General features: G+C 36.5%; 1 protein-coding gene across 1 annotated transcript; it reads left to right on the top strand.

Annotated features, from left to right (window-relative positions):
* The first annotated feature begins 4,698 nt into the window (after positions 1-4,698).
* On the top strand, positions 4,699-8,634 carry LOC131145052 (receptor-like protein kinase HSL1). Its single transcript, XM_058094091.1, has 2 exons — positions 4,699-7,405; positions 7,981-8,634. The coding sequence occupies exons 1-2, from the start codon at positions 4,822-4,824 to the stop codon at positions 8,370-8,372; spliced, it is 2,976 nt and encodes a 991-aa protein (XP_057950074.1). The 5' UTR covers positions 4,699-4,821; the 3' UTR covers positions 8,373-8,634.
* Positions 8,635-15,554: the final 6,920 nt, after the last annotated feature.

The raw sequence follows: 15,554 nt of genomic DNA, 5'->3' as shown, positions 1-15,554 counted from the left end.
GAGGTTAGTCGCCTGACCATGTTCTGTCTACTTGTCAGTCGCCTGAATAGATAAGGGTCAGCCGTTTGTCAACTTCGACCATCCTTCAGCATTTTAATCATAACATTTTCTATATAACTCTAAATTAGACATTCTTGGTATCAACAGAAATTTAAGAGAAAATCTCATAACTTTCATGTTGAACACTTTTTAAGATAAGGACTGTTTGATAGAGAAACATACACATTAATGCAGATATAGAAAAAATAATAGAATTTGGAAAATCCTATTTTGGTGTTTTTCATTCCAAAAATAATTTTATCCTTTTTGAAATAACTTTTTGTTGAGAATAAAGAACAAATTCCCGAAACCTGTGAGAAACAAAATTGAAGGAAAAAAATAACGCCAAAGAAAATCAAACACACGCACAAGACAATATTTACGTGGTTCGGCAATTTTGCCTACATCCACGGAGTTGTAGGGATTTCAATATTATCAGGAAGAAAACACAGAGAGTGCGGCGATACAATGCTCTCCCTCTCGCTCTCACGCAGGTACAACCATGCCAACCCTAATCACCCAAAAGCAATCCATTTTATATGTTGCGCCTAGGATTCCGTTCCGAATGGGCTCCAAAATTTTTCCCGAGGGCGTTGCCCCCGGACCCCCACAAGTACAGCTTTTATCGCTCGCTTCATGGACTAAGCCTTAAGATAGAAATCTCTAATTAAATAGGGGTCGGGTCGACATCCAAATTAAAACACAACTAAGCTTCACAAAAGCTCAACACTTTTGACCTTATAAAAATCTTTTCCAAGTATTTTAAAAGGTATCTAGGTCCAAGTATTTCACCTAAGAGTTTCATGCATCCATATTGAAATCGTTTGAAGTACTTACATAAAAACTTCTTAATACTTTGATATTCTAAGCACTTAAGTTTTCTTGTTTTTCCATCTCTTGAGTCTATCTTGACTTCCAACTTCAATTCACTTTAAGTTTCATCAAATCATTTTTAAATCCATGTTTTAATAGTATAAATTTATGAGATCTTCTTTCTTTAGAGTATAATCTTTCAATAATCCTTGTGTGCGCTTGAACTTGTATTCACATACTTGAGTCTTGAAATATCATCGCTTAACCAAATATATTAAGTTCCTTTGATTTGTTATCATCAAAATAAGATTTTAAACCTTATAAGACCAACAGAGTAAAACAAGTTATTCTTTACCTTATAAAGTTAGTTGTCTATTTAAGCTGATCGACCTTGAATTAGAGGGCGATCAACTATACACTAGCCTTTAGAGAGAAAAACTAACTATTAAAACTCCTAAAAAACTAAATTGGTCGATTGCTCCAATCTTCTTCCTAAGCTAGCTAATCGACTTGCCTTGATGGGGTAGTTGACCACTTGGCCACTCTACGTAGGCTAGTAGCTCTCCCCATGGATGCTAGTCAACCACCCATAGTAATAACTTAAAACAACCTCTAATTTTCATTTGCATATTTCCTTTTTAGTGCATTAGCACTATAACTTTAATATTTTAAGAGATATACAATAAGAAGCACATTACAATTGAGAAAAGATAATATAAATAAATGAAAAATTTTATTTTCAAAACTTCTCTTAATTTTTCACATATGACTTATCATGTACAATCACAACTTTAAGAATGAGCCTATTAGTTCAAATTAATTTGCTATCATCAAAATTAAGCTAATGAGATTACGGGACTAACAAGGAGGGGTGCAAGGAGAAGGGGAGGAATATCCAACGAATCTTAAATGAACTTACTAATCTTGTTAAATAATCTCGTGAAAGGTTTATTATATTTATACTTTCAAATTTTGATATAAATTTAAATTTTCACTTTTATTATTGGTGGAAATGAGATTATCGACTTACCATAAAATTCATTCTCAAACATTTTAGCACATTAATTTTAGTTCTATTATGTTGAAATAATACTATAAATTTTTTTTTTTTTTAAAAAAACATATAAATATTCGGCAATGTTCATACTAGATAGTCAAGCTAAGCCATCATTGAGTACTCAAATTGTCAATATCTATTAGATATGTTAATTTTTGTTAGCAAATTCGACTAGATCATCAAAACTAATTCAACTCTATTAGGTTCATTATCGAAAATCGCGAACATCTCTATTCATCTTGAAACAAAAACATTTTTTTTTTCTCTTTTTCTTTATATATCAATATTTTTTCTACACACAATCCTTTTCTTACTGCCCCAAAAATAGAAAAATTATAATAGCCAATTAAAAAAGTAATCAAAATAAAAAATTAAGCTATTATGTTATGAGTAAGGTGTCAGAAATATTATTAATCATCATAACGCTGTAATTTAAACTTGCGACAAAAATACAAATAAACATAATTATCATAACACTGTAATCTAATTTATGTTGTATTTTACTTTTCAAATACAACATATTTATGCATAAACATCTAATCTCAATGCCTAAAAAGTTAAGACAGAAAGCATAATCAAAAAAACATTTTATTTTCCATAATTATTTAGCATGTCTCACACTCTCTCCCAAAAGTACAAAATTGGACGCTTACTTTGTGATGCTCCCTCAGACAACCACCTCATAATACTGTCGCTTGAAAAACGAAAATTCAAAAATAAAATAAAATAAAATAAAAATGCAAATATTAATAAGGGTAAATGTTGTAAAAAAATCAGTCGCCTGTGAAAGCCCCATTACTTTTGCAATTTACGATGCGCCCCACTTTTTTGCTTTCTTTATATTTTCTGCCCCCGGTGAGAGATATAGAGGGGTCCAAGAGCGAATCTTGGGCGTCCGTCGGATCGGACGGTCCAAAGAAGAGCAGCTTTGGCTCGACGTAGCGTCCCGTCGAGATGATAGGAAAGGCTGAGCAGATCGAATCTAGGGGGTGATATGCCACGTGTACGGCCTGAAAAAGACAGGGACTGAAGCCCCACCAGGTCTGCTATATTCCTCGGCGCAGATAACCAAGTCTCCTCCCCAGCATGTGCACGCTCTCATGAGTGACTGCAGGAGGGTGTTTTAAATATAAAAAAAAGTAGAGGGATAAATATGGAAATGAAAAAAAATATTAATCTTGAATGACTATAAGTATCTAAAAACTTTTATTGAGACAATAAAAAGAATTTGTTTTATGAATATTACCAATCCTTTTTCTTTTTTTACATTATTATGTTGTAATCGTGTTTATTTATGTTTAACTTTTTCTATCAGTATTGATATAGCGGGAAATAAAAAATGTTAGTTGTCGTGAAATTGTGTGACGGTAAAATTTGTAACGATAATAATGTTTTAGAAATGAAAAAAACAATTAAACCTCTTATCTCTTTTTTTGCAACCTTTGTAACTTTATTGATGTGCCTATATAATGTATTTGTTAAGAAGCGCTGAGTAGCATACGTACGCATCCACAAGCACAACTATTAGCTTTTAATCAAAATACTAAACAAATTTATTATGTAAAAATAGAAAAATAAATAAATTTTTAATCAATAAATTTTATAAATTGTAATATTATGATTCGTAATACTGTAATAATCTATTTTGTTATTATCTTAGAAAAGAAGGTTGCTATTATAAAAATGGACTATTGGCTAGCAAACTAATAAAATTGACTCCATAATGAAGTTTAATATTAAACTTCTAATTGTAAGATATCACATTAATATAACTATAAAAGTTTAATATTAAAACATTTAACTATTGAGATGTCTAATAACATAAAAATATATCAATGCTTCGCGTATAAAAATACACAAATGTTTAATTTTTTTTATTTTTTTTAAAACAATACAAATGCTGATTATTACAAAATAAGAGTCTTAATAAGATATGGGAAGTCAATCAATAATGTGAAAAAAGAAAATATTTTTAATTGTAGCATGTACTATGATACTCTTTTTACTTTTTAATGCATTTATTTATTTCCCCTTCATCAAAACAAAGTTAACAAAAATATTATAAATAGTTTAAATATACTGAATTAAAAATGAAAAGAAAAATAATATTAAAACATCATACAAATAATTTGAACTTTATGGCTGAAGAATCTTCTAAATTAGATAATTAATTAATCACAATTAATTTATTGCGTTAATAATTCAATGAATATTTTTGAATATCGGTATGCTTTTTTTTTTTTTCCAATAACCTCAATTAAGTTCATGAATTAGGCTGGATTCCAATACTACCCCCAAGGAATTTTAAAATTCCAATTTTGTTCTGTTCGATGAATCCGGAATATCCCACACGTAAAAATCCCCGAGCAATTGAGCATCCTTTAAAATGTCGTCGTTTTGGACAGTTCTAACTTCTAACTAAAAGGCTGTCGGAACTTGCCTTCTTTAACCCCGGCCACCGCAGCAGGCGCCGGGTGGTATCACACCATCCCTCCTTGTACGCCGCCGTTTTAACCAAACCCAACACGAAGATCGTGACCCACGCGCCCCACCCCTCCGTACGCAGCACAAGTTCCCATTTTCCACTCCCAATCATTTTATTTTTCGGTTTTGCCCCTCAGAGAAAGCATTATTTACATTCCAAGCTACACAACAATGGTGGAATTGGATTGGGCATTTGAAACAGAGTTTTAATTACTGTCTCACACTGATAAAATTTCCCCGGCACAACCCCAACCGTCTGATTCCCCCCGGGCCCCACCTCCTCCGCCGCATGATTAGCCCCTTCTCCCTCCTCTCTTATATTAAACTTCAGAAACTCAGCACGCTCACTGGGTAGTTGCTCTCCCTCTCTCTCTCTCTCTCTCCCTCCCTCCCTCCTTCTCTCTCTAGGAGCGAGAGCAGCAAGAGCAATGCTTCTGTTTCTACTGTTCCTCCTATGGCCGCAAATGGTACTTTCTCTGAACCAAGAAGGTCTCTATCTGCAGCGAGTCAAACTCGGGCTAGACGACCCGGACGGAGCGCTGGCCTCCTGGAACGAGCGGGACGACACCCCGTGCGGGTGGGTCGGAGTGGGTTGCCACTCGGGAACTGGGTCTGTTCACTCGCTCGACCTTTCCAGCGCCAACGTCTACGGACCCTTCCCCTCCATTCTCTGCCGGCTGGATAACCTCACCTCTGTTTCTCTCTACAATAACTCCATCAATTCTACGCTTCCGACTGATATCTCCGACTGCCGGAGTCTAGAGCACCTTGATCTCGCTGAGAATCTTCTTACCGGAACGCTGCCTCACACTCTGGCTGACCTCCCTAACCTTCGATACCTCGACCTCAGCGGGAACAACTTTTCCGGCAACATTCCGGCGAGTTTCGGCCATTTCCCTCGGCTGGAGACGCTCTCTCTTGTTTATAATCTCTTGAATGGGCCTGTTCCGGCATTTCTAGGGAGCATTTCAACTCTCAAGCAGTTGAACCTCTCCTTCAATCCGTTTATTCCGAGCCCATTCCCGCCGGAACTCGGTAACCTGACGAACCTCGAGATTCTCTGGCTCAGCGGGTGTAATCTGGTGGGTCGGATTCCTGATACTCTGGGCAGGCTCAAGTCGCTCATTGATTTTGATGTGGCCTGGAACAATCTGCATGGTCCGATTCCGAGCTCTCTTACTGAGTTGTCGACTGTAGTCCAGGTTGAGCTGTACAACAACTCGTTGTCCGGTGAGTTGCCGGCCGGAATGTCCAAAATGAAGGCATTGAGATTGTTTGACGCGTCGATGAACCAATTGGAGGGAAGCATTCCCGACGAGCTCTGCCAATTACCTCTCGAATCGCTTAACCTTTATGAGAATCGATTTGTTGGAAAGTTGCCAGAGAGTATCGCAAAGTCGCCCAATCTGTATGAGCTCAAATTGTTCGGAAACCAACTTAATGGAGAGTTACCGAAGGATCTCGGAAAGAATTCACCATTGTTGGTGCTCGATGTTGCAAACAACATGTTCTCCGGAGAAATCCCGGAAAATTTGTGTGAAAATGGTGTCTTAGAAGATCTTGTGCTCATTTTCAATTCGTTTTCTGGTCAACTGCCGTCTAGTTTGGGGCGGTGTCATAGTTTAAACCGAGTAAGATTAAGGAGCAACCGTCTCTCCGGTGAGGTTCCAGCGGAATTCTGGGGTCTTCCTCATGTTTACCTGTTAGAGCTTATTGAGAATTCGTTTACGGGTGAAATCCCTGCAACAATCGGCGGTGCGTCTAACCTCTCTCTTCTGCTGATATCGAAGAACAACTTTACCGGAAAAATACCGGAGGAGGTAGGCCGGCTGAAAAATCTTGTTGATTTCTCGGGAAGCGATAATCAACTTAGCGGTCCGCTTCCCACCGGTATAGTCAATCTTGGGCAGCTGGGAAGGCTCGATCTTCACAACAATGAGTTGTCCGGAGACATTCCGGTTGGAATTCATTTTTGGAAGAAGCTGAATGAGCTAAATTTAGCCAACAATGAGCTCTCTGGTAAAATCCCAGAAGAGCTTGGGAGCCTAAGTTCACTCAATTACCTAGATCTGTCGAAGAATCACTTTTTCGGTGAAATCCCACTCCAATTACAGAATTTGAAGCTCAATCAGCTCAATTTGTCTTACAATCAACTTTCGGGGGACATCCCTCCTTTCTTTGCGAAAGGAATGTACAGGAATAGCTTTTTGGAAAATCCTGGTTTGTGTGGAGACTTGGATGGTTTGTGCGATGGCAATGGTGAGTCCAAGAACCAGGGATACGTATGGTTGCTTCGCTCAATCTTCATACTTGCTGGATTGGTATTTATTGTGGGTGTGGTTTGGTTCTACTGGAGGTACAGGAGTTTCAAGAAAGCCAAGAGAGCTATAGACAAGTCGAAGTGGACTTTAATGTCATTTCATAAACTGGGTTTTAGTGAATTTGAGATTTTGGATTGCCTTGATGAAGATAATGTGATAGGGAGTGGATCTTCAGGGAAAGTGTACAAAGCTGTGCTTAGCAATGGGGAGGCTGTTGCAGTGAAGAAGCTGTGGGGAAGATCAAAACTGGTGGAAGAGAGTGGTGATATCGAACAAGGTCAGATTCAAGATGATGGGTTTGAAGCAGAGGTTAAGACCTTGGGAAAGATCCGGCATAAGAATATTGTGAAGTTATGGTGTTGTTGCACAACTAAGGATTGCAAGCTTCTGGTCTATGAGTACATGCCCAATGGTAGCTTGGGTGATTTGTTGCACAGCAGCAAAGGGGGCTTACTGGATTGGCCTACTAGGTATAAGGTAGTCGTGGATGCTGCGGAGGGGCTTTCTTATTTGCATCACGATTGTGTTCCTGCAATTGTGCACAGAGATGTGAAATCTAACAATATCTTGCTGGATGGAGATTTTGGAGCTCGAGTTGCAGATTTTGGAGTAGCCAAGGTGGTTGATGCCACTGGAAAGGGACCTAAATCTATGTCCCTCATTGTGGGTTCTCGTGGTTACATTGCTCCAGGTTTGTTTCCTACATCCACCCACTAAAAATTTATGAGCTGATAGTTGATCAAATTCCATATATTACATATAACTAAGTATACTACCTGTAGTATCTACTTGTGTTTAGGTTAGTTTGAAACCAAAAATTGCTGTTATAATTAGTGATGACTTGTCTGTTTTGAAGCTTGGAGTTGAGGTTTTAGATTTGGATTTGTGTTAATTGGAGTACTAAGTTTCGTTAAAATTCATGCAAATCTAAATTCGAGGCATGAAATCCATCTCCTTAACAGAATACTAGGTTAGTCAAGCTTTCCGTCTGCTGATTCAACTTGGGAGAAACTCTGTTTAGGTTTTAGAGTTGCTCTTTTCAAGTTTTAGGTTGAAATGATCAGCATAAGAACTATTTCTTTTGGTGTAACACTGTCTTCGTGTCATCCCAACTGCCTATTTTATCAATACCCAGTTAAGCTTAGATTGAACACTAGCTTTGCGTTATTGTATTAAATACGTTCCTGTAAATGATTGACATTTTATAGCGTAAATTCTTATGTTTTTTAGTTCTTCAAATAATCCATTGCTTGAAAATTGTTGCAGAATATGCTTACACGCTTCGGGTAAACGAGAAGAGTGACATTTATAGCTTTGGTGTGGTAATTCTTGAGCTGGTCACAGGGAGACTCCCAGTTGATCCTGAGTTTGGCGAGAAAGACTTGGTGAAGTGGGTCTGCACCACTTTGGACCAGAAGGGAGTGGACAATGTATTGGACCCCAAACTCAATTCTTGTTTCAAGGATGAAATTCGCAAGGTCCTCAACATTGGCCTGCTCTGCACCAGTCCCCTCCCCATCAATCGCCCCTCCATGAGAAGGGTAGTCAAAATGCTGCAGGAAGTAGGCGCCGAACACCAAACAAAGACTGCAAAGAAAGACGGGAAATTGTCCCCCTACTACTATGAAGATGCATCTGATCACGGAAGCGTAGCCTGAAAGAGTTCATTTCCCATATATATTGCAAAGATGGATACTGAAACGGAGAGGAGGAGCAAGCTGCTCCCTCTTCTGGTTTTTCAATTTTCTCAGAAACCCGCTTGTGTTTGCTTTAATGTGGGGAAGAAACGGGGAATTGGTGGTAAATTTTTCAAGGGAAGGGCAGAGAGGGAAAGGAAATCTATTTACTCTACATTGTAAAAATTAACATTTATGAAAGTTCTTCTACCAAATTTGAGTGAAGTTACTGCCACTAAGATTTTCATTTTCTACTGTTTTCTGATGGCTATCTCTCTGACAACTCTCCAGTCATTGTTAAAAACCCAAAACTAAGCACCTCTGCCTTTTATTTTTGGTGGCTTCTGTGGTGAATAGTATTTCTTACGAAACATGGGAACATCCCAGATAACAGGAATCTCTTATTATAAATAGTTCTTGCTCCTGATCCTCCGGGTAAAGGACTCTGCTGGAGATTTTACAGTGGCTTCGGACCTTGTTGAGCAAGACACAAGAGAATGCAGCAGTTAAATGAGCTAGGGTGCTTGTGCAGGGTAGGTGGGGCCACAGCATTCAGTGAAGGGGGGACCCTTGTTCTGCGCTCGTTCCTCATCGGTCGCAATACGTAGTAGTACATGGCGATTCTGGATTGATGCTTTGAACGAAAATAACGAGGTCATTTTCAGAACTCGTAGGGGTGGTGGTCCTAGGTTAAGGGCTCTTGTGGCTCTTGTAACTGCAGTTCTGATATTTAGCTAGGTCTTCATCACTTTATTAATTTTGTTTATTATATTCTCTCTCGAAAACTGAACTTCTGATTATTATTATTGTTATTGGTATCAACTTGCTTTTAGGGCTGATGATTTAATGACCGACACTAGTCAGGATGGTTTAAATTTCATGGGGTGGTGTGTATAGATAAGCTGCGTGTTGAGTTGAACCAGCCTTCCATTACAGCTGGTGTCCGGTGATTGCCCACACCCCGCCTATTATTTTATATCTTTCATACCGTACGTGGTAGAATATGATTCAACTTTCAAATTCCATATTTGATATTTTGTACGACATAAAAATGCTATATTTATTATCTTTCGGACACCACATTTATTTTTATGAACATTTGATTTATGAAATAGTTTTTTATTTTTTTATTTTTTTTAAATAAGATGAAATGTAGTAAAAATTTGAGAATTGAGGTAATAGTTATTTATTGTCAATTTTTTTTTTATTATTCTATTTAATATGAAGTAGAAAAAGAACATGTTTTTTTATGATAAATTCAGTGAGTAATTATTTTCTTTAACTATTTCTTGATGCAAAAACTATTCAATTCTTCTATTATAGTCATATTATTTATAGGAGTCGTTTGGTGAACTAAACATAACCCAAGTATTTGAAAAATAAGTAGAAAAATATTTATATACATATATATATATATATATATATATACCAAAATGATTTAATTATAGCAACCATCTCAAATAAGTGGCTTATTTGAGGTATCTTTAGCTGATTTCCTGTTAGTTTTGGTCTATGCTTTATGTTATTTTTCTTTTATTTGTTTTGTTGCGTGATATTTGGTTTGTAGGTCCTTAATTTGTTTTGATTTGATTGGTTTTGTAATCTTATTTTGGCTGGATGTTGATGTTATTTGGGAGGCCTTTAAAGGTTTGTTTTTTGTCCCTTCCTTTAAATATCTTGTAATTACGGTATTCCTCCGCAAAAAGTGAGGGTTTATCAATAAATAAAAGAAGGTTCTACCTTTTTTTTTTAAAAAAAAAGTGGAGGATATATTTTGAGGATAATTGTCTCCATTGAATCTTAATTTCGTTACGTAATTAGCAAATTAATTGCAATTTTTTTATTTTTGAGAAGACGTGTACTTCTAATTGAGATCAACAAAGGTAAAAATAGGCTCACACAATTCTTAATCAAATTTAAAGCTTCCAAGCCCAAGTAAGTTGGACATAGTCTCTAGTTGCCATCAATTTCGCTTGGATTATAGTGGTTAGGCATATATAACTTGTAAAGCCCACTCACTTACCAAAATCTTTCCAAGGATTCGCCCAATGCTAGTTCTATTAAGATTTTCTCTCAAGCTTCCATCAGTATTTAATCTAATCTACTTTGAGAAGAAAATTTCCAAGTAATCGACTTGGATTCGTTGAGTTACCTGGGGTGTAGCCATACTGGTTTAACAAATCTAAATTTATTGTTCTTCTTTCACTTTTTAAAAACGTAAGAGTAAATCATTTTTGTAATCATTTACTCAAGTTTCTTTTAAGCCTAACTATCAATTATTTGATTCTAATTAGGATGTCCAATTTTTCTAAAATTTGAGTAATGAATTACTATTTTTAGAATATATCAGTCATCACATTTTGGTTTTGTCCATCTCCAAATTTGTTTATGTGTGTTGTATCAAATTCTGTATAAACTTAACATGAAAATTGTGATTGGCTCGAGCTTTCTGAGGCTAGATTAAACTTAATATTAATGGTAACTTTTGGGAGACACCATGTCTAATTGAGTATTCTAGTGCTAAGGTGCACTCTCTTTAAAATATCATTGAAAACATTTGGTATCTTTGAGTTTACGATTAATTGGTGGATCAAATTAAACTATAGCCTTCGGAAAGGTAATAATGTGCCTTCTTCTCGGCAATGTTTGGATTTGAAAAAAAACAAAAAAGTTCCAAGAACCAAATTTAAAAACTCATCCTCTCCCATTAACTATGAGACACCTACCTCTTCCCATGCACTCATGAGCTGCATCTCACTAGTGAATTAATGAAGGGCCACTTCCTCTGATTATAATAAATGCCAATAGATCTCTTGTTTCCGAATTGATCCTCATATCCCCCAAAGGCCCAAGCCTATAATTACCATGTAGGGGTGACACTGGTTGGGAATGGGAATGGAAAAGGGTTGGGTCATGGACAAAGGCACCACATGTAAGCACCAACCAACCCATGATGAGGCCATGTGGGTCAGTTATTGAGGGTCTCTATTTTGTCTTTCATGAAGTTGAAGCTGTAGGAAGCATAGGCTGCAATGCACCTCACTAAGGGTAAGGGCGGCTTTGGATAATACAGAAGTGATAATAATGAAGTTGAGCACTTGAGAAATATAATTGATCCACCAACCATTGCCACATCATGGTACATGGGTTATGGGTCATGGGGTTCTAGGGTAGGAAAGCTCCTGCCTACCTATTTAGCTAGTGAGTAGGTTTAGGGCCTATGTAAGGGCATTCCTTCCCAGTGAAATATGCTTGTTGAATGGCTTGGCTTGGTTCACACTGGACTTTGGGGTTGGGATGGGTTGCAGGCCCACTCAATAAAGGTCATTTACAAAAAAGAAAAACAAAATTGAAGAGAACTTTATTCCAAGCTTATTGGACCAAGTCAGTTTCCTTGCCTTGAAAACAAAAGAAACCATCCTTTAATTAACATTCAATTATTGAAGTATAGAATTCTAGTATGATGATTCTTTCAATTTGAATTTTTGGAGAAGGTAGAAGAGATATGAGATAAGAGAAGGATTGCATAATTCAACAGTGTAAATTTTTAATGATGGGAAGAAGAAAACAATACAAGAAGTGAATTTAAATCTTTCATGATATTTTTGGAGCATAACTTTATATGGAGTCTTGAATTCATGAAAAAGTTATTTATCCAATATGAAATAGGATAGAACCGAACATTTTCATACATATATGTATGCATATAGAATAATATTACTTTAGGTTTGTTTCTTTCAAACATTGAAGTACTATATGATGACTATCCGAGTTTTTTCGGAAATTATTTTCTCAAAAAAAATATTATTTAATATATTCTAAAAAAATACATAAATAGGGAAAAAACTCTTGGTTTGCCATCGATAAGGGATGGGGGTGCATTATAAAAAGATTATGTTTTTTTTTTTAAAAAAAAAAAAGGAAAAAAAAAGTGTACCTTTTAACTCCCTTAACATTGTCTTACTATACCTAAATCAAGCTCAATCCAAAGCTTATAATGTGATTTAAACTAAAATTGGATGAGCCCATTATATAAATTATGGACTAATTTCACAAAATACCTCAAGACCTAATCCCAAGGAAGAAAGAAGGAATAAAAATCCTATTTTTTTAGAACGAAATTTCAAGTTTTGCAAAAGATACAATTGTAGATACCCCAATCTTAACCATACAACCCTGAGAAGACCCGACATAATGAAACTAACTTTAAGTCGAAGCATTGGTCATCGGAAGCCCTGATTGTGTTCCATCGAGTCTTGTTTAAAAATTTGAGTCCTGTTTAGAGTTCTAGTCATTTTAAAATAGTCTTGTTATTTCAGGTTGAGTCCTGGTATTTTAGGAAAAAAATTGAATCCCTTTACCATAGTTGTTTTTATAAAAATTTATCTAGTTGCAAAACTTCATCTCTTTTCTTAATCCAAAGGTTGTAAAATAAACTGTGTGTTAAATTGAGCCCTTCTAATTTCAAAGTCAATTCCTCGGATAGGGTTTAATCTTAATTATTCAGTTGAGTTTCAAAAATCAGGTCTTTTTATTTCTTTCATTTTTTGAGTTTCTTAAAAATCATGTTGACCCAGTTTTCCTAGTATAGGTTATTTTAAATGCAAAATTAATCTCTTTTAATTTTAGGTGAGGTCCCACAATTTCAAAATAATTCCCTTATTAAGTGATGTTTTCAAAACTTGGTTCTTATGATGAATTTCAAAATTAAGTCATGTTTTGTTTAAAACTTGAGTTTTAAATTTTAATTTTTGAAATTGGGTCTTTCAAACTTTTAATTAGATTTCAAATTGAGTGGGTCCTTTAATTTCAAAATTGGGTACTTTGATTGAAGTCTTAAGGTCATTTTTATTTCCAAGTTTTCTTTTGGGCAGGATTGTCTAATTCTGACACTTGAAGTTTTAAGTCAAAATTAAAATTTGCACGAGGTCACATTTATTGAAAGGGGTAGGAATGTGCCCAAAATTGAAATATAGGGTCTCCAGTGCACATGGCCAGAATACATACAGTAAGATACAAAAGTGAAATACATACAAGAAAAAATAAGGTACAAAGAATGGGTGCAATACAAAAGGGAGGGGGGTACATCCACATCCAAAGGAAATACAAAAAATTTAAATACAATAAAATACAGGCAAAGCCCTCCATTTTAGGGCTGCCATCTGGACGTTCCAAGTCACCTGCGCACAAAGAGAGAGCCACAACATTAGTTGGTTGACAGAAATAAAATGCAAAAAGGAAATCATATGTGCAAAAAGAAAGCTGATTGAAATATTCCTTGCCAGCGTAGGAAATAAGATGGGGAAATTTTTTGGAGGAGAAAGAATTGGTGCCAAAACCAACCCGCAGCCTCCCTACAAATAGGGAGGCTCACATTGTAACACTGGGGGGGGGGGGGGGTGGGGGATTAGAACTAAGCAGTACCTTACCAAATTAAGAGAAGAAAAGCTGAGTAAAACTATGCGGAAATAGAGAGATACAGAGAATTTCAGAGAGGCTCTGCAGGAATTGAGAGAGGGAAGGAAGCTCTGTAGAAACTCTGTAGAGAATTGGAGAATTATAGAAATAGAGAACCAAGCTTAGAAGCTCACCTAGAGCAGACACACCAGAAGTAGAACAACCCTCAAGGATTACCCTAGGAAATTCCAGATGCTCAGAATTTACACACAGACAGACACAGAGGATGGGAAAAGAATACTAGAAGAGGGAATAAGCCAAGGTAAGATTTCTAGATTCCCTTTCTATTTTTGTTCAATCCATACGGTGAATTTGTGTGTGAGTGTGAATGCAGGGGCCTACTCTCAGGTTTTGGATTCCTGTTCGAACCTAAACACAGAGAGCATTCCCAAACCCGTACTTGAATTCTCGAACCTGAACGAAAACTTGGATTTGAGTTTGAACCATATGAACCAGCTCCCAACTCGAACCTAAACTCAGGCTTGCTAAAGCCTAGACCCGTACTTGACCTACGATTTGAATTCCCCGATCCAAATCCCTAAGTCGAATCTAGGTCCATTTCCCTAAATTCGAACCCAAGACCCATTAGCTAGATAATGTCAATATTATCAAGCAATATGTGAGAGTGTGCTATAAATGAATCTTTGAGTCAAGATATGCACGTATATCAATCACAAGTAATATCCTTAAAGATCTCAACAACACATACAAATATCTCAAGGATAATTTATCAAATAAGCATGAGTTATTTGAATATCAAGCTTGTTTTAAAAAATATTTCACAATAACACCAAGACAAGCCTTTGAATGCTTTGCAACAATAATGCAAGATTCACAAGCTCTAGAGAGTGTTTCCAATGAAGACTTATGAATTAAATCATAAGGGAACTCTTAAGCTTACTCTCAATAAAATCAATATCAAATAAATATAATGAGAGTGTAAGCTAATATGAACAATCTCAATAATACTCTTACCAAATGATTTTAGCAAATACTGGGTATGGACTGGTTGGCTGCCAATCACGCCAGTATTGATTGTCATCGGAAAGAGATAATTTTCAGACCCCTTGGTATGCAGGAATTCAAGTTCGTTGGTTCACGGGTACGTGCTCCAACGCAGCTGGTGTTAGCCGTGTAGGCGAGCATATTATTCCTGGACGGAGGTCAGGGGTTTATAGCATTTGTGAAAGAAGTATTTGAAAATGAATTGAAGATTGACAGCACCCCAGTGGTATGAGAATTTCCAGATGTTTTTCCAGAGGAGTTACCTAGGTTGCCTCCTGTACGTGAGGTGGATTTTCCTATAGATTTACCTTTGGGGATGACACTGATTTCTAAGGTTCCTTATCGTATGACTCCTTATGAATTAGGAGAATTAAAGAATCAGTTGCAAGACTTGTTGAATAAGGGATTTATACGATCCGGTGTATCGCCATGAGGAGCTCCAGTGTTGTTTGTAAAGAAGAAAGACGGGACCATAAGGATGTGTATTGATTACAGGAAGATAAACAAGGTTACTATCAAGAATAAGTATCCTTTACCTCGTATTAACGATTTGTTTTATCAGGTCCAGGGTACACGGGTATATTCCAAGATCGACCTCAGATTAGGTTATCATCAGGTGAGGGTAAAAGCAGAGGATGTTACAAAGACAGCTTTCAAGATCAGGTATGGGCACTACGAATTCCTCGTTATGCCGTTTGGTTT

Source organism: Malania oleifera, chromosome 12 (genome assembly GCF_029873635.1).
Source record: "Malania oleifera isolate guangnan ecotype guangnan chromosome 12, ASM2987363v1, whole genome shotgun sequence".
In the NCBI taxonomy this organism is placed as follows: domain Eukaryota; kingdom Viridiplantae; phylum Streptophyta; class Magnoliopsida; order Santalales; family Ximeniaceae; genus Malania; species Malania oleifera.
The sequence above is the reverse complement of the archived record's forward strand: the minus strand, read 5'-3'. Positions and strand labels throughout refer to the sequence as shown.